The following is a 20,020-nucleotide window of genomic DNA, read 5'->3' on the forward strand; positions in this document are numbered from 1 at the left end:
ATATATAAATAACCTGCTATTTCCTATATATTTCCGCTAAGATTAAGATTGTTTTAATGAGCTAATTATCACTAAACTCAAAGAGAACTGAGCCACACTATTTCATTTATTTATTGTCTCACTCTATACACATTTCCAAATATCTCTGGACTGTTTCTGCAGAATGTGACCCACTCAAATGCCCCGAAATTGCAGTGCCAGAATGCAGAGAAGACCAGTTCATGCTTCAGGTTCAAGAGGAAGAGACTTGCTGCTTTCCTCCTGCCTGTGGTAAGCATTCTGTGAGGTCATTTCCTGGAAGAAGAGGGAGGATCTAGGGAAAATCTCTCATTTCATGTGAATTTCATGGGACTCAATGGTAACCAATATTCTGCTGATATACTCTTAAAATTCAACTGAACAAGAATAGCAGAAAAGAAAGTACAGCATTTTAAATGATTCTTGACAATTATTTCAATTAGTACTACTTTTCCCTATCGACAAAGACTATGTATATCATTGAAAACATGATCAAGGTAATATAATCAAAAAAAAAAATAAGGCTAGCACCTAGTTCTTTTTAGAGAAAACTTTAGCCCTGGCTTTCCTGAATAACCAACGAAATAAACGACTCTGCTAAGCAGCTCACCTTTTTAAAACTTCATCTCCTGTATATCCTGTGTAAGCAGATGATCTCGAAAAGAGAATGGTAGAAATAAATGAAAGGTGTCTGGGAAATGACTGAATTTGAGCTAAATATTCTGACGAACTAGACTTTGAAAAATAAAGAATTCTCTTTACCATTTCACTGAGGAATTATCATATCAAAGGCTGTTGATTAATGTAGGTTTCAGATAAACCTATGTAGATCAAAACACTTCTTTTTGTATCATTTAAGGTTCTTTGACTGCAGTGGCAACAACTGATTGATTCTGGCTAGCTTAAGCACAACCAATTATTGGGAGAATTGGGGAATCAAGATTTTGTAGAATCAAGATGAAGCATTCAGCCAAGCCCTGGGAAGAAGGGAAACCAGCTTCTCTAGGTGTCAGTCACTAATGATTGAGTCAGCAACATCCGTTTCTCGTCTCGATGTGCCTCTATTTATGACTCAAATGCTATAGAAAGACATTCTCATTCATCTAAAGTGGGTTTTTCCTACACATGGGCCTGGTAAGAGTGAGGCACCTTTATTAAGAGTCACTCCAAGGCTGCGTAGGTGAGGCATTTCCTCAAGTGCATTAAGAGAGTTGTTATCAAAGTTGGAAGAGGGATGCTAAGAGCTCAGAAGAACAGGTGCCTACTACATTGTTCATTCATGGGAGTGATCCAGAGTAGTGAATTAAGAAAAATAAGTATATCAATGGTATTTTGATCCTAGTAAGAACAAATTACTCCTGAAATCTTATATTTCTGGTAAAATGGTTCTTCTGTGTCACTGTGCTTGGGCAAGTATAAAGCAATACACTCAGATAGTATTATTGTTTTTATGACCAAATAAGGAGATCCGTTTATTAAATCCTTATTTTCCTTGCTTCCTATTTTGTTTTACATAATGTATTTTTATTTTGATTTTATATGTGTACAGTAATCTGAACTGATAACTAGTTTGTTTTTAGCTCAGCTGCGACTTTGCCTTTTTGTTTCACCTTTAGTTTGCAAATCCTGCACTGAACCTATTCCACTATGTACTGATGGAGAATTTCTCACTGTGGATCTTAATACTACACAATTCTGTTGTCCTCAGTATTACTGTGGTAAGTATATTTTAACTAATTAAAAATATCTAGATATGTTCAATATTTAAGAAGGCCAGTGCATGTTAATTGTACTGTTATATGAGACCTTAGTTGAGTTCTAGCATATTAAATACATGTAATGTTTTCATACATCTAAGAGTGCTTCTTGGACAGTATTGTTACCTCCCCAAAATAGATTAGCTATGACTTTTCTCATCATCCTAGACTTTCTAGATATACACGTGATTCCATACCCTCTTCACCTACTTTCTCTTCTTGCCCCCCTGCCATTTCTCAGGGCTCTTAACCTGATAAGTGTGTCCTAGTTCTACTACTGTTGTTGTATGTGCTGTATTTGTTCGGTCCTTACCAACACACTGCAATTGGGTGATGGGAGAGGCAGCTCTGGGGAGATCCAAGTCCATGTATCACATCAGTAATGGCAGTGAACTAAATGGTAGCTAGTGAAAACCAGCAACTACGTGAAGTTAATCTTTACTCATGTTATTTTTCTATTAGTGTGTGAGCCAAATCTCTGTCCTACGCCACTACTCGACTGTGCACAAGATATGAAACTTGTGAAAGAAAATGTATCTGGTCAATGTTGTCCAATATGGCACTGTGGTAACTAATTTTCATATTTTAAAGTTTTACTAGAATGTATTAATATATACGATCAATATAAATATGTTGTTTTTTGCCTTTTAGAATGCAGCTGTGAAAGTCTTGTTGTGCCAACTTGTGAAGTGGTAAGAACACATATTTTTATTGAATTTTAATATAATTTAAATCAGTTTATTCTTCCTTTATTGTTTTCATTTCTGATTTCTTTTCAGAGTTAATGGAATTATTCTCTTTAAGTTGTACTGAAGTAGATTAAATCTTCTCTGATATTAGGGAGCAGTCAACATTTTAAATTATACTTGAGACAGGAAAGTACAATCAATATGTTATTTTTTTTTCCACTGGTGACTGAATCTACCAGCCTTATATCTACGTAAGTTCACCGGTCTTAAAATAAGCACAGTATTGAAAATATATTACCTCAATGATGAAAGGTTTTCCAATGATTCTTTAAGAAAGTGCACTAACAATGCATCTGTTTCAGAGGAGGAGGGGGTATAAACATGTAACTGTCTGTACCTTGTTAGGGGTTATGTATGAACATGCAAACCTTATAGAAATTCCAAAATTTAATTTTTAGAAATAATAATTATGACTCTGGTATCACTTATTTAACCATTAGATGGAGGTTATGGTGCTTTACAAGTCTTTTTTTTTTTCTTTAAATATTTACCTCCATGGTATGCCTCTAAGACTTGAGAAAGATAATATATTCCTGGCCTTATTTATCAAAGAAGACATGTTTTCTTTCACAAAGATTTTCTTTTTCTTTTCCTTCTCAAACAATGTATATCATTAGAAACTCATTCAGACTTTTCAGGCCAAGGCTGTATTCAGGGGAATAAATGAGGCAGTTTGTAAAGTAACAGAACCCTTCTTAGGATGACAGTGTTTCATTTAAAAAGCAGGGTGCAAAGTTTCAGTTATGCGAGATGAATAAGTGCTGGGAGAACTGTTGTACAGCATAGTGACTATAGTTAACAGCACTGTATTGTAGACTTTAAAATTTGCTAAGTGTTCTTACCACAATATAATAATAATAATAAATAAGAGAGTGGGAGGAAACTTTTGGAGTTAATGGATAGGTCTATGGCACGGTGATATTTCATGATGTATACTTATCTCCAAATATGTCAAGTTGTATACATCAATTACATACAGCTTTTTGTATGTCAAATAAATTAATTAAATTGTACTTTAAAAAAGCATTGGGCTTCCCTGGTGGCGCAGTGGTTGAGAGTCTGCCTGCCGATGCAGGGGACACGGGTTCGTGCCCCGGTCTGGGAGGATCCCACATGCCGCAGAGCGGTTGCGCCAGTGAGCCATGGCCGTTGGGCCTGCGCGTCCGGAGGCTGTGCTCCGCAACAGGAGAGGCCACAACAGTGAGAGGCCCGCGTACCGCAAAAAAAAAAAAAAAAACAAAGCATTAATCTAACATTTACTCTAATGATGAGTTACCATCTGTGATTTGCATACAATGTTTAAGCTTTGCAAGTAACTTTCATAAAAATTCTCTTGGATTATTTTGTGTATACACTATATATATAACCTACAGAAAAGAGTGGAATTCTGATATTGTATTTTTCTCAAGTTCTTCACAGTTTACATAACAAGTTTTGTATATTATTTCATTGAATCTTTACAAAGTAGATATATTTAGCTCATTTTATAAGTAAGAAAACTGAGGTCTAGAGAGAGTAAATGATAGACTGAGATCTTCAGGAATTAGACCAAGGGTTGTGTCTAAACGCCCATGCAAGGCAATTTATTTTTAACATTCCTTGTTCTACAAAGGTATTGACCTGACCCATTGTTCCTGAAATTGCTAAATATTTGTTTCAGTGTCTAAGATGATATATATATTTTTTTTTTTTTTAATTTATTATTTATTTATTTATTTTTGGCTGCATTGGGTCTTTGTTGCTGTGTGGGCCCTCTCTAGTTGCAGAGAGCGGGGGCCACTCCTCGCTGCGGTATGCAGGCTTCTCATTGCGGTGGCCTCTCGCTGCGGAGCACAGGCTCCAGGCGCGCGGGCCCCAGCAGTTGTGGCTCGCGGGCTCTAGAGCACAGGCTCAGTAGTTGTGGCGCACGGGCTTAGCTGCTCCGCGGCATGTGGGATCCTCCCGGGCCAGGGATCGAACCCGTGTCCCCTGCATTGGCAGGCGGATTCCCAACCACTGCGCCACCAGGGAAGTCCCTAAGATGATATATTTTAAAAAAGCACTATCTAATCTTTTGGAGTAATTTATGCAGTGGGGGAGTTTGATTTATTATTATTTTAACTCCAATATTTTATTTCCAATCCCATTAGAATTGTATAATGACTAAAAGTCATAAAACATCAAAGGCGTTAATGTCTATGAAACTACTTTACATCTCGTAAAGCACTATAAAAAGTGAGATATTATTAGCTTATGGAGAAAAGTGCCTTTTATATATTACTATGAATTTGAGTTATTTTTTGTGTCAAGAATCAAATTAGTTTTTATTACTGATGTCATATGAAAATTAAACACACCCAGGAAAAGTTGATGTTTAAAATACAATCCTTGAAACTTTAAGCCTGAGTCCTACGCTTGAGAAGAACCTATACCATTTCCCTAGTAGGGAAAAGTTTAAGCATCGGTTGTAACAGCAATTTACTAACAGCTAAAGGTTATAGCACTTTCTGTACATCAGCTTGTTTTAAGCTCTTTAAATATGTTGATCCATTTATTTATTTCAACAATTCTGAGGCAGACGGTATTATTATCCCCATTTTACAGATGAGGAAGGTGAGGAGCAGACTGGCTAAGTAATCTGCCCTAGATGACAGAGCTATTAGGTAGCAGAGCATGATTGGCACAAGGGCAGTCTTGTTCCTGTGCCTGTGCTACTAATCATTGTACTACACTCTTCTGCTCTTGTTTTATATGCTAAAGAAGCCTTGCTCTGATGCAGACATCAGAGTTCTGGACCACCTCTACAGAGCAGATCAAGAACATTTTCATCAAGAGAATTTTCTAGGGTTAGCAAGCATTCTTTTATCTCTAATTGCCCACTAGAAGCTCAGAATCTAACAATATAATTTTAAAGTTAGGACAAATCATAAAGATCATCTTATCCACCTTCACTCATTTAATAGATAAGGAAATTTAAGTTTAGAGAGATTGAGTGGTCTATGATCACATTTTTATTGTGAGTATTTTCTATAGGCTACTAATTAAATGACCACTGGGTTAATCAAAGCTTGTTCACTGTCAGATATTTTTATGAACTTGCTATGTGGCTGTGGGGTAGGAAACTTATTAGATGTTATATTGTGCATTTTTTTTACAATGGTAATATAATAAGCCATATTGATAAGTCATATAATAATATCTTTCTAATAGGGAGAATTTCATGCAATAGACCTCAACTTTCAGAGTGACTGTGGATGTGTACAGTATCTCTGTGGTAACTATGTTTTTTGAAACTTTTAAATGATAATGAATATTATTGATATCTGTTGTTTACTATGAATAAATTAAAAATAAGTTTTGAGATGTACTACACATTTTAAGCCATTGGCCAGTTTTTAAGTATAAAAAGTGTACTTTTTATTTTTCAATTTCCTCTTTTGTAATATTCCTAAATGTTCTGAGAAACTTGGTAACAGGACATAAAAATGATTCATTTTCAGAGGCTTCACAGAATTTAAAGTTGATGCCAGGGTTCTTTTTAGTGTATATAATTTAATTTAAAAGTAGACAACATCTAAAAGAGATTTTTGCTCACTGTTTTATTATTGTTGATGTTAACACTGCAAAGCATAAGGTTGATTTTTCTATGAAATAACAAATCTTCATATTAAGTATTAGTAGGTTAATAGAAAATAAACTTTTGTTTAATAGCTTAAAACTTTTGTATTTTTATATGAGAGAAGAGTTAAATCCTATGTTCGCAAGGCACAAAGAGCTTCTGAGCTGCATTCTTCATCACTATTCTAGCCTACTATGAGCCACTTTTAATGATGTGATAGCACATTATATCACATACCTTCATCATAAAGTATGATTTATATGACTTTATTTTGCAACACAAAAAATTGAAAAATTTCTCTCAAAATAACAAAAAACATGAAACGTTACACAATTCCTTCATGAAGAGACCTGCTGTTATTGATTTAGATTTTGCCTCCATTTATATCCACTCCCCAAAATTGTCATGTTATGTTTCCAGAAGAGGGAACAGCAAGTAGCTTGATGATCACTTTGGGCTAAAATTCTGGAATCTGCTATAAAGTATAGTTTTTAGAGGCAGTTCAAACAGTGTATAGCAGTTGAGTTTAGGAATCAATTTCTTACTCTGTGTTAAGGAATAAATGCTACATTCATTATTAAGTGAACTCTTGAGCTGTTAACAATATATAAAGGTAAAGATCTTTACTGGTTTTGAAAAAATTGCATATCACAATAAAAACATAAACTTAAATAGAAGTTCCAATGATCAGTTAATAAAAAACTTAATATAGTACTTTTTGTTGACTTTTTTTGTTTTCTTAGAAAAGGATGATGTGTGTGTGTTTCAAGAAGTATCAGTATTGAATCCTGGCCAATCTATGATAAAGTATTTGGAAGGGGACTTTTGTTACATGGTAGAGTGTCTAGAAGAGAAAGATAACCTTACAGGCTTCCACACTTTGAATTTTACAATGTTGAATTGTTCAAAAGAATGTGATGTTGTAAGTATTCTTTGTAAGTCATTCTGGTGAGAGTTAATTAATCTTTAAATGGCAGCTGTAGAATTTGAATGAGTGAATACTCCATAAGTTAAAAATATACACTTGAGTAGTTCTTTAATAATCTGTTAATTTGTAACTTATCTATATAATGCAGTTTCCTTTTCCTGTGTATAACCTTGAGCTTCAGGAATCTTATTACCTATACAGCTTGTTTGACCTGAGCTTGTTAAATCTACTTGATGAATCTTGGTTGCTAGATGTAAAGGTTAACATCTACTTCACTTCTAATACAGCTATATAAAGTCAGTTATTATTTGAAGTGCTTCAAATTCAACCTCAGAAATGCTTTACAGGTGCTCTGAGACAGCATAGGTTGTATTGGGAAGCACTTTCAGAATGAATTCATTAAAAATATCAGTATTGTTACTGGCTAATTCAAATTATTATTATTATGCACAGCACCAGGTATACACTTCATCACCAAGTGATTATGATTGTTGTGGTACCTGCAAAAATGTATCCTGCAAATTTCAAATGGAAAATGGAACATCAGTTATATATGAGGTATGAATTTCTTCGTTCCTAAAATGTGCTCCATGGGTAGCTGGCTGTGCTATTTTCTAAAGAAGCTGTTTCATAAATTTGAAAAATATCACTCACACACACACACATAGTGTTCCACATACAACAAGCACACCCATATACAGCATGCTTACAACACACAAGACATAGTTACATTTTAAAGTATCTGATTTCTGTTGTAAAGGAGCATGTTAAAATGGTTTCTCAAACTTATTTTATCATAGATCCTTACTTTTTTCCCCAGATGTTAGGAATGGACTTTGAGAAATGTTGATTTCTAATAATTAGAACAAAGGAAAAGAACAATGTTATTTTATTCACTCGTTTGAAATGAAACATTTTGATAGAAATCTGAAACTCAAGTTGTTAGCACTTTATTATTTCAGGTATCAAAGATTTCAGTGGGTAAATACGACAAAAGATTAAGAATATTTGAAAAAATTTTTTAAAAGAAGATCCCAAGAGTAATGAATGCTATACCACATCTTTCTGCCCAAAACAATAAAATTATTATTCAGAATTCTTCTGTTATCTCTTAATAACTCTATGGAGGTTTGAAGACTGATCTACTCCTTTCCTTTTTTAGAATAGAAGAATGGAACCATGATTAGTACAGTTGTTAGTGATGTCATCAGATTTAGGAGGCTCACAAATTCTGTTTATAATTTACATTACCTGAAGGTAGTTCCAATTTATTATTGCTATCCTTAAATTTTTTCCATTAATAGTTTAATTATATGGAGGTCTTATTTATTTGTTCTTAAGTACAAGGGATTACTCATAGACCCAAAAGAAAAAGAGATTTCTCCAATCCTGTGCATTTTATTAAATAAGAAAAGTGAACAATTATCTTATTGTTTCATAGTCTATTGTTTTATAATTATGTGAAAAATAGTGTTATTGATTTAAATAATGTTGTTGATATTGTTTATTTGTTTAATCATAGCAATATTTGTTTCATATTATATCATTTTAAAGAGGGAGACTTGAAAAAGGAAGCTTATAAAATGAGGAGACATAGGTGTGAGAGAAAAGGAATCAGAGACTACTTGAAAATATACTGTCATGTGGGGATTTAGTAAAAGCAACATAAACTCTATAGATGTTAGTAATCCTGTGATAGCCCTGAAATTTAAATGAAAGATTAAATTATGTTTAGAATATTTTTTGAGAACACAACAAGTAATGTAATATAGGTAAACATATATGAAGATTGTTAACTCTTGGCTCTTTCAAAGATAAGCTTTAGTTATCTAGAAATCTAATTCTTATGGAACAAGTAATTTTTGATTTCAGATAAATTAGATAGTACTATTTGAATTGAATATTAGAATTAATATTCAAATTTGAATGTTTTATCTTCTTTTATACCTGGACTTGTAGATCTTTTCCAGTTGAGATTCATGGAAGACCTGATGATATTTATACATTAAAATAGAATCTACAGAAAATAAAGTTTGTCAGAATTCTTTGCTGGTTCACAAGGAATCTTCAAGTCAGAGTCTGACTAGCATTTTAAAATGCAGGTTATAAAATAAAAAAATATATCAACAATTACAGCCTAATAATTATATAATAGTTATTTTCAGCTGATTTTATTTCTAAATAGGAATTCTGAAATCAAGAATGAAATAAACACTTAGGGACTCCCCTGGTGGCACAGTGGTTAGGAATCTGCCTGCCAATGCAGGGGACTTGGGTTCGAGCCCTGGTCCAGGAAGACCCCACATACCACGGAGCAACTAAGCCCTTGTGCCACAACTACTGAGCCTGAGTGGCACAACTACTGAAGCCCATGCACCTAGAGCCTGTGCTCCGCAACAAGACAAGCCACCACAATGAGAAGCCCGCGCACCACAACAAAGAGTAGCCCTGCTCGCCACAACTAGAGAAAGCCCATGCACAGCAAAAAAGACCCAATGCAGCCAAAAATAAATAAATAAAATAAATAAATTTTTTAAAAAAGAATGAAGTAAACACTTAGTATGTTGAAAAAGTTGTTAAAAGAATAGGGATATGTTTAAAAATAACCAGAAGGTATAGAAAACTAGAACCACAGTGAATAATCACTATCATCCAAAGATTTTTAAATTTTTTGGTGATAAGGGAGTAGAAGGAAAAATAAACAAACCTCGAGAGAGGAGGTGTACTAAGTATTATGACTTGTTGTTTTATAATTAGTAAGGGAATATTAGAGCAAGACCTTTGACACTTGGCCACGTTAGATAATTAATTTTGTAGTAGAAAAAGATACCTATTTGCTTCTTTCCTCTCTGTTGCTTTGTTTCACATTTACATCTTGGTTCTAGTATGAAACCAAAACACCCACACACACACATACCACATATATGTATTTTTAATTATTTTAGATAAGTTTGGGGACATTGCCAGATGGACATTTTATGTTACAAGAAGCTCTCTGAATCTTGACTTTTGATTCAGCAGGATAGGAAACATTCTACTTAAGAAATATAGCAGATTTTAATAAGCAAACAGTAACTTTCTCTTTTATTTTTAGGAGGGGAGTACCTGGAACTATAATTGTACCACATTTGAATGTGTTAAGACTGACGAAGGGACGATGATTCTGAAGTACAGTATGGTCTGTCCCCCTTTTAATGAGACTGAATGCAAAATGGTTTGTACCTTGTTATAGCTAAGAAAATTTGGCATTAAATATAATTTAGAAAATACACATTAATATGTTTTCCAAGGTCATACATACATACATTATGGCTTATTTATTTTGCTAAATGTTTTATTTTCATGTATACATAAAAGCTCTGTTATATTTTCTCAGTTTGACACTTTGAGTTATATATGGCATTCCAAATAATTTTGAGTCTCCCTGAATGGACATGATGCTATGTCTGGGTTTTTAATATGTAGACCAAAGGATTATTGAAAAATCCTTTGATCAGCCAACTTAGCCTCTTCTTTCCATATGGATTAATAAACTAATCAATCAGAACTTGGTCAAATTTCTCTTTCTTAAACACACAGCAGATTTATGCTGTCATTCGCTGTTTAAAGCATACTAGCCTAAGTGAAATTTGCCGTAGTTTCTCTGAGCATGGGCCACTGTGAAACTCAGCACATGCCAGAGCATTGCTGATTCTTTAGTTTTGCTCTTCCAATTCCCTTTTCTCTCGTAGAAGAGCCTATTGGGAGAGTAGATTTTCAAAAGCCACACAATTTTTAAAAAAAGATTCTTTGTAGCCTTAATTATTTAGGAGATAATAATCCCTAATGAAAAGTAAGCTTTATTCTGTTGTGCGAGGCAATATTTTTCTTTAAGTGTGGAGAAATAGCACAGTTTCACTTTTTTTTCATGATGTGCCATTTTAGTGATGATGGTTAGCTAGTTGGCTGGCTAGTGAGATACAATATGTACTAAAGTAATAGAATTTCAGCTCTTGAAGGAATCTTAGGCATCATCTTATTTCACAGATTCATTTTTATAGAATAAATTCTTTTATTTGAATTACAATTAGCAAGTTACTAAAAGCAATTAGCAACTTACTGTAAGAATTCCAAAATAGATGAAATTTTCTTTATTTAGCCTTTGTCAAGAGACATCCTGAAGTGGGGAATTTTTTTTGAATAATAAAATATTAAAGAAAAAGAGACATCATTTTAACATTCAGTTATATTCAGGAACTCAGTCTAGTCTCAAAAAGTAGTTCAGATTGTTTCGAGGAGTTTAAAAGATATAATAGCCTCTATTTAGAGTCCCTATTAGTACTTTGATTTGGTAAGAAAATCTTTTGTGGTATTTAAAATGGGTTCTTTTAAGTAAGTTAATCTTTTTGCACTTTTTCATATTACTAATGAAGAAATAACAAATTTTAAGCAAAATATCTGCTCCTAATTTTACAAACAAAAATTCTTATTAGAAATTGTTAAATTTCAATCATCTTTCTATAAAGTCTTTGTGATGTTTAGTAAAAATATTGAGAAAGTTGGTTTTTTATTTCTAGTTTAGGATGAAATGACAAAACACTGAATTTTAACATTATTCCTTTTTTCTTCCTAGAATGAAGGGATTGTAAAGCTTTATAATGAAGGCTGTTGCAAGATCTGTAAGTGAAGACAAATTACATACATTAATTTGATTAGTTTTAATTGCTCATGATTATTATTTTTTCACATAAAATTCAGTTCCTATGTTGCAATGAGGGAAACAAATTTTATAATGTTTATTATTTAAATGTTTTTGTCATGCGGTTGATTATTTTGTAATTTAGTCTTTATCTTCTGGAGCATAAGTTTTTAATTGAGATGAATTTTAATTTAAATATTAGAAATTTATTGTTGCATTTTTCAAAAGGTATTGCACAGGATTTCAGTAGGTTTTAAGTTTGAAAGTGCCCTATGGTCAAATGTGCTTTGAACAGGCTGAACTACACAAAGGAGGTTATGATGAGACGTCAATAAGGATATAGAAAGTGTGATATTTTCCAAACCTATTTGAACAAATCTATGGTTCTGTATAATACATTTGAGAAATACCAATTTAGTCAATTATATTTAAATCATATATATAAAACTTCCCATAATTATTTTGACAAAATTATGTGCATGCAATATATTTATTTGAATTATAAGGTTTATTTCATAGTGCGTTTTAATGATTTTAAGGACTGAAATAGAATAGAGGGGTATTCATGCAACCATTTTTATTTATGTGTTTATGATTTTATTTTTTGTGTTCATGAATTTATGTCAAGAAAAACGTTTTAGAGGGGAGTGGAGGAATGCTGCTTCATGGGTATGGGGTTTCTTTCTGGGGTGATGAAAATGTTCTGATATTGGATAAGGTAGTGGATGTACAACATTTTGCATGTATTAAATGCTACTAAATTGTGTATTTAAAAATGGTTAGTTTTATTTTAATGCAAATTTCACTTTAATAATAGAAAAAATGTTCAATCTCACATATAATAAAGTTATTAAAATCCAATGAAAATACTAAAACAAAAAAAAGAAAAAAGTTTTAGGAAACTTGGCATAAATAGTAATTTTAACATTGTTTAGAGAAGCTTTTGGGAAAAAAGTCTACAACACAATTCAGGTTAATAATGCCACTGTGTAGGGTTGGATTTTTAGACACAAATTATCATGCCTCTCAAGGGAGATTTCTGAACTTCTTTCATAAAGGGCTGAATCCCATAAATATGTAAGAATAGTCTTGTCTATTTAGAGGTGTTAGTCATATTGAAAACAATATTAAAATGTATTAGGGACTTACCTGGTGGCACAGTGGTTAAGAATCTGCCTGTCAATGCAGGGGACATGGGTTTGATCCCTCATCCGGGAAGATCCCACATGCCGCGGAGTAACTAAGCCTGTGTGCCATAACTACAGAGCCTGCGCTCTAGAGTCCGCGAGGCACAACTACTGAAGCCCGCGCACCTAGAGCCTGTGCTCCACAACAAGAGAAGCCACTGCAATGAGAAGCCTATGCACTGCAACGAAGAGTAGCCCCCGCTCGCCACAACTAGAGAAAGCCAGCGCGCAGCAACGAAGACCCAACGCAGTGAAAAATAAATTAATTAATTCATTAAAAATAAAATAATTATCTTTAAAAAAATAAATTAAAATTTTGATGAAACATAAGTAAAATATATATTATGGAACATAATAACAGCTTATAAATCAGAAACTCACCTGTTTTCTACTGACAATTTATTTCTCACAAAATTCCGATGATGGGTTCTGCATTTATCCTGATTTTCAGTTTAGAGAGTTTAAGTAACTCATCTAAGTCATACCTCTTGTGGGATTTCCCTCCAGGCCTGATCTCACAGCCTGCTTCTTAACCGCTAGTGATATTCTGGAACATCATCAGTATAAGTTTTAGGAGAGGGCAGAGGTTGACTGATGATGTCTGCTCATCAGTGCAGGGCTGGAACGACAGAGTCTATTTACATGAGGTGTGAAAAGTAAAATCCAACACATTCATACCCACCCACAACAAACATTCGGATGTCCAATTTGTTCTTGTATTCATTTGCTGGGGCTGCTGTTAACAAAATACCAGAAACTGGGTGACTTAGCAGAAATTGATTGTTTCAAAGTTCTGGAGGTTAGAAGTCTAAAACAAAGGTGTCAGCAGGGTTGATACCCTCTGAGGGTTGTGAGGGAAGGGTCTCCTCCAGGCCTCTCTTCTTGGCTTGTTAGACGGCCATCTTCATGTTCACATGGTGTTCTCCTTGTAAGTGGATCTGTTTCCAAATTTCCAGTCATAAGGACACCAGTCATATGAATTAGGGCCCACCCTAATGACCTCTTTTTCACTTGATTACCTCCGAAAAAAACCCTATCTCCAAATAAGGTCACATTCTGAGGCACATAGGAGTATTTGGAAGACAGAATTCAACCCATAACAGCTATATTGCCAGGATTTTAGTGGGTAATAGAGTACCACTTAATGCTTTTTAATTACTGGGGCTCTTAGACACATACTAATGAAAATTTTTGCTCATTAGAAATGAGCAGTTTTTCATTGTTTTCTCTGAATCAAATGTAAACTAATGTGTATCAAATAGTCATTGTATCAAGAACTCAATGAGTGAAATTTAGGCTCCAGAATCTAAGGAAGTTTATATTTTTATGCTCTCATGTCTTTTTCCTTCTGCTTCTTTAGATTCTAGACTCTTCCACAGGTATGAGATATAGGAATAGAATCACATTGCAATGTAAACACCTTGAATTCTGTAACCCCATTTTAATTATTAGAGAAGTGAGTGTATTTATGTTATCTGAGGGCAGACAGGGGAAGATCTGTTTGACTTGACCGTATTGCTACTATTCATTGTCCGTCACGCGTCAACACTCTATTAAACCCATAGCAGACAGTACTGCAACGAATCTTCACCACAGTTCTGGAGGGTAGGTGGGGAGGTAGGTATGGTTTCCCTACAGGTGAGGAAATGAAGGCTCAGAAAAGTGTATCACACTAATCAATAATACTCAATAGATTTAGGCCTCTCCAGTGCCTGTCCTCAGGATATTTCAATTTTGCCAAGCTCTTTGAAGTACAGAATAATAACAAGCCTCCTCATTTTCTCTCATCTGATGTATAAGGCCTTGTGAAGTACTTTCTGCTTTGTCATTAGAGAACCCCCGTCTGTAGTCTTTGCTTTTGGGTGACCGGGCTTTATCAGAGAGACTGTGCATATTGCGTATTGTTGCAGGTGCTATGCTAAACAAAATGTGTTACAATAAAGTCTCTGAGGAATAAATAGGAAATGGCTCTTGGCACGAACAAATCCAGCCAACTAACAATACATTTATGCTGTCCCAGTTTCATTCATTGAATGAGTTAACACAAACAGATTTTTACTGAGTGCCTCTCACGTACCAGACACCCTTTTAAAAGGGCACTGGGACCATGATAGAGGATGAAACAATATCTGCATGCATAGTGTATGTTATCAAGAAGGGGAAGAAACAATAAGAGGTAAATATACACTATTATGTCAGGTAGTGATGAATGGTGTAAAGAACAATAGCGCAGAATAAAAGTGATGGAGAGGGAGGGAAATTGGGTTGTTCATTTAAGTGCGTGATTAGAGAATGCCTCTGTGATGAGGTGTCATTTGAATAGGGACTGAATGTCCTTGGGAGCCAGCCAGGTAGAGTGAAGAGTGTTCAAGGTGGAGGAAATGGCAAAGTACAGTCACAGCACAGGGATGAAAGTGATAGAAGAAGATAAGGATCTTATAGGTCATGTCAAAGATGGTTTCCTTCTTGACTATTCTTTGTTTTAAAACTTATGAGACTAGAAGGGCTAATGAAGTAACCACTGGGTGAAAGCATCATAAGGAACAAAACAGCCTGCCCTCTGCCGCCAACACTGAGCCTCAGTCCACACCGTATTTGGGAGGTCGGGGAAAGGAGAAAGAACAAGCATAGGAGATTGAGGAGGAGCCATAAAGAGATGGGAGGCAGAGCAAAGAGTACGCTCTGGAAGCCAAGTGCAGAAAGTGTATCCAGGAGGAGAGAGTGATGGACTGAGTCAAACACTGCTGAGAAGTCAAGTAGGATGAGAACTGAGATGTGATCTTTGACAATAGTAATTGAAAGTCATGGATGACCTTGAAGAGAACAGTTTAATTTCAGGCAGTCTTTGCTACCCATCTCTGCTTCAACCAGAGTGGCTTAACTTTTATATACTTCACATGTTGGGATTTCATACAAGCATTTATTTTATTTTATTTTATTTATTTATTTTGCGGTACGCAGGCCTCTCACTGTTGTGGCCTCTCCCATTGCGGAGCACAGGCTCCGGACGCGCAGGCTCAGCGGCCATGGCTCACGGGCCAAGCCGCTCCGTGGCATGTGGGATCTTCCCGGACTGGGGCACGAACCCGTGTCCCCTGCATCGGCAGACAGACTCTCAACCACTGCGCCACCAGGGAAGCCCTCAAGCATTTATTTTAAATAAAGATTTTGTGACTAAACTCATTTGAAGATTGGAGCTCTAATTCCAGTCTTTTGCAAACAAGGAAATTCAGAATGATTTAGTCTCTTTCCTAAAATGACAGAGCAAATTAGTAACAGAGTGAGATGAGAACCTTGGTTGTTTTGTATCCTGATTCAGGGATTACATTCTCTGTCATACAGCATTAACTATATATTATTGGGTGTATTATCAAGTGATAATACATCATGCACACAGAAGCATATTAATAGATTAATTAATACAAAGTGTTTTCATTAGAAATTGTGACATCATTTCAGAGCCATAAAATCAAGTATGAGTCATCCATACATTTCAACATGGTTGATAATAATTCAGTTACATTCTTGAATTTTACATTAATATCCATTAAGATAATGTGATTTTAAATCTATCAGTTTATATTTTAAAATTGATTTATATATATGTATGTATGTATGCCTTAATTATGTACATGTATATTTACCTGTACATGTACAGGTAAATATGTATTACATTAAAATATAATGTATAAATATTACATTAAATATAATAAATATACACCTGACACAGGTTGATGTTAGCATTACTCCATGTGTGGAATATGTTTGATTTATGATTATGATAATTATTCTAAGACAATAAGATAAAGAGATAAATATAAAGCTAGAAAATATATGAGAAAAGAAGTTGAAAATAAATATTAACATACACTATGTAAGAGTACAATTCTCACTATCTCTTATTATAGAAATATGTTTTATATAAATATATCAGTTTTCAATTATAAATATATTCATATGTTTAATTGAATTAAGAAACAATTTGATACGGACTTTTGATGAATAAATACATTCTGTATTTTATCAGGCAAACGAGATGAAAGAATATGCCAGAAAGTGATTATTAGATCAATCATAAGGAAACAGGACTGTATAAGTCAAACCTCTGTAAGTGGAAAAATATCATTTGTTACATAAAGCGTATGTGTCTTTCCAGAAGTATATGTGTCACAGCACTGGTAAGTTTGTAAGCCAACAAAATGCCAACACTTAAAATATTTAACTTTTGGAGATTATTCCTACATTCTAATATTAAAATATTCTGTTTGTGAAGAAGTATGAATTATTCTTGGCATAAATAATCAACAGTTCTGAATGTTAATTGCAATACAGAGAGATGGAAGTTTAAACCTAAATATATTTAACCACATATTGTCTTAAGTGTGTAATTTTAATCAGCAAAAATAGTCTTAGTTCTAACTTTTCCCACTTTAATAAGACCTGTCTGATTCTATAGTCTACTTAATTGTGATACAATACAGGTTAGAATAGAATCATTAGATTGTGATTACTGTATTCCATAGATCTGTCTAGTTATGTGTGCACATTTCATACTTTGAATTATGTCAGATTGCCATCTTGGACAAACAATGTGCTACCTTAGTGGAATCAATATCACTGTTTTAAAATTTTTTAAACAATTTTCTCATCTCTTCTTACAGATAAATGTTGCATCTTGCGATGGAAGATGTCCATCAGCTACCATATTTAACATCAATATTGAGAGCCATCTAAGATTCTGTAAGTGTTGTCGTGAAAATGGGGTGCGCAACTTTACTGTGCCACTGTATTGCTCAGGCAATGGCACTGAAGTCCTGCACACTCTCCAGGAACCTATAGACTGCACATGCCAGTGGAATTAAATTCTTGGATTCCAAGAACTCTATGCAACATCATAAGGTCAAATGGAGTTAATTTTTATCACTCTTTTTAAGGCACTGGGCAGATTTATACTGTTTAATAATGTATTTTTCAGACTATGGGATATGGCAATTTAACACTTGCTACAAAATAAATAAAATTTCCAGGAAAAACTAGATTTATTGACTTAGTCTGTTCTAGAGAATCAAATGATTTTAAGGTGTTCAGCTGAAATGCTGTTATGTATATAATTGCAGCATGCAATTATATTCTCATCTATTAGAAGGTTGTTTCGTAGGATTCTTTCAGTTTCACTCAATAGTTTTTTCTTTTTAATTTGAAAAGTCTGCCATAGCTATTCGAATTAAGATACTCTTCATTGCTACTGTTTATTCTGGTAAATGTAATCAGTTAATAGTGGCATCTGGATAGTCATAAAGAGTGGTACACTTAGAGACTGATCATAGAACAATAGGATTTTAGATTATTTGAAGTCTGAGTGGATATTAGGAATGTTATTGCAAATTTCCCTTATTTTGAAAATTTATCAGATAACCGGAGAAGCTATGTGACTTGTACAAATTCATCCAGTGTAATGATACAGTGAATTCATGTTAACAGCTGATTTAAGTCTACATCTTTGACATTCCAGCAATATGTTCTTTCCTTTTGAACAGTATGGTAAGGTGTGTATCACAGAACCTTTTATTCTTAAGGAGTTTGCTTTGCCTAGAATTAAGAATTTTAAACTCAATTCCTTTAAAAACAAGGAAAAAATGCCACACATACATATGTATATACATACATGTAATAGTTACCTGAATAATAAGGAATGGGGAAATGTAGCATCATTTGCTAAATAGAGGAGGGAGATCTCGGGCTTTTATTTTTTGTACCATTAAAACTGTTTTCAAATATGTTGTTATTATTTAACATTTAGTTAGCTATTTACTGTCTCATAGACGTCTGATATTTGAGATGTATTTGCCTAACTATTGAAGTTGCATGCTATTTTTCTGTTCATGCTGCTATTTTGCTAATGAAGGATGAAATAAAATGATTTGAATGTATTAGTAGTTCTACAGTGGAATGCCGCACTTTTTAAAGACAGTAGATTATTGACATTTGCAAGGAATATATTCTAAGATCTTTGCAAACCCCCCAATTGTTTGCCACTTATAGTATATAATTATCTGATTCTCCTCATCTGTAAAAAGGAGAGAATGCCCCACTTGGTATGATTGTTGTGAGGATCAAATGAAGTTGAACATCAATGAGAAAAGAGTAAAACTGCATTGAAAAGTGGATGTGGGAGCCTGATGACTAGGCTGAGCTAGGTGATTTGTTTCTATTTCAAAATCATGCTACCCAGAAAAATTACAACAGATCAGATATTTTGGGACCCCCCAGGGTTACTTAGAAATGGATGAAAGAATCAAATGAACATTGCATCTGCAAAGCCCCAGTATCTACTGTATATAAAAATTGATTTTATCTTATTTGCACTTAATAACACTTATAAGTGTTCTGTCTAGACATTAATATTTCAATATTCTTTGATTCCTGTTAACATATAGATTGAATCAAATCTATTTGGTTAAAATATACTACCATCTTGCTTAAGAGAAACTGTATTTACCTCAAATGAGGTACATAATATTGTATATTGTCTACCACTCATTTCTTTATTTTCATGCTCTGTTAAATATTTATTATATTAAAAATATTGAATTGTCTTTAAACCTATTTGTGGGGAAAAAGGGAAACATTTTCCTAGAACTTCATAAACATTCTCAAATACAATAAATCTATATTGAGCACTTGCTATGTGTCAGGCACTGTTCTAAGCTCTTGAGGACATGGGCAATACAAAATAGACACAGGGCTCACCCTCATGCAACTTAGAGTCTAGTGAGAAAGTAGGTATTGCATAAATAAACACACCTGCGGGGAAAGTCCAGAAGGAAAACCCAAAATTCTTTGGAATGTAGTTCAAGGTGGCCATCAAATCAGCAGAGGGGTACAAATGGACTTTCCATAAATGGTGTTGGGACAACTGGATAGTAAACTGAATAAAGAGATGTTAGATCAGGGTATATGGAGTCTGGGATATGAACTTCTCAATGTAGAACAATATATTTTTTGATTTCTGAATTATGTTTGTATCACATATTCCTCACACTTAGATTAGTTATAAAATAAGTATAAGGGATCTTAGAAAAGAACAGTCAGGAAAGGAGGCTGA

The 20,020-nt window shown here is 34.0% G+C and overlaps 1 protein-coding gene across 1 annotated transcript in view; it reads left to right on the plus strand.

The window, feature by feature from the left end:
- OTOGL (otogelin like) overlaps nucleotides 1–18,845 on the plus strand; it is a 148,889-nt gene extending 130,044 nt beyond the window's left edge. Inside the window, exons 48-58 of the mRNA XM_033431337.2 lie at nucleotides 163–270; nucleotides 1,635–1,736; nucleotides 2,238–2,342; nucleotides 2,427–2,467; nucleotides 5,714–5,777; nucleotides 6,866–7,044; nucleotides 7,504–7,608; nucleotides 10,145–10,264; nucleotides 11,663–11,708; nucleotides 16,943–17,022; nucleotides 17,577–18,845. Coding sequence (XP_033287228.1) covers nucleotides 163–270; nucleotides 1,635–1,736; nucleotides 2,238–2,342; nucleotides 2,427–2,467; nucleotides 5,714–5,777; nucleotides 6,866–7,044; nucleotides 7,504–7,608; nucleotides 10,145–10,264; nucleotides 11,663–11,708; nucleotides 16,943–17,022; nucleotides 17,577–17,777 — 1,151 coding nt within the window. The 3' untranslated portion in view covers nucleotides 17,778–18,845. The remainder of the gene's footprint in view (nucleotides 1–162; nucleotides 271–1,634; nucleotides 1,737–2,237; nucleotides 2,343–2,426; nucleotides 2,468–5,713; nucleotides 5,778–6,865; nucleotides 7,045–7,503; nucleotides 7,609–10,144; nucleotides 10,265–11,662; nucleotides 11,709–16,942; nucleotides 17,023–17,576) is intronic.
- The last annotated feature ends 1,175 nt before the right edge of the window (nucleotides 18,846–20,020 follow it).

The sequence above is a fragment of the Orcinus orca genome, chromosome 11, assembly GCF_937001465.1.
Source record: "Orcinus orca chromosome 11, mOrcOrc1.1, whole genome shotgun sequence".
NCBI classification, from domain to species: domain Eukaryota; kingdom Metazoa; phylum Chordata; class Mammalia; order Artiodactyla; family Delphinidae; genus Orcinus; species Orcinus orca.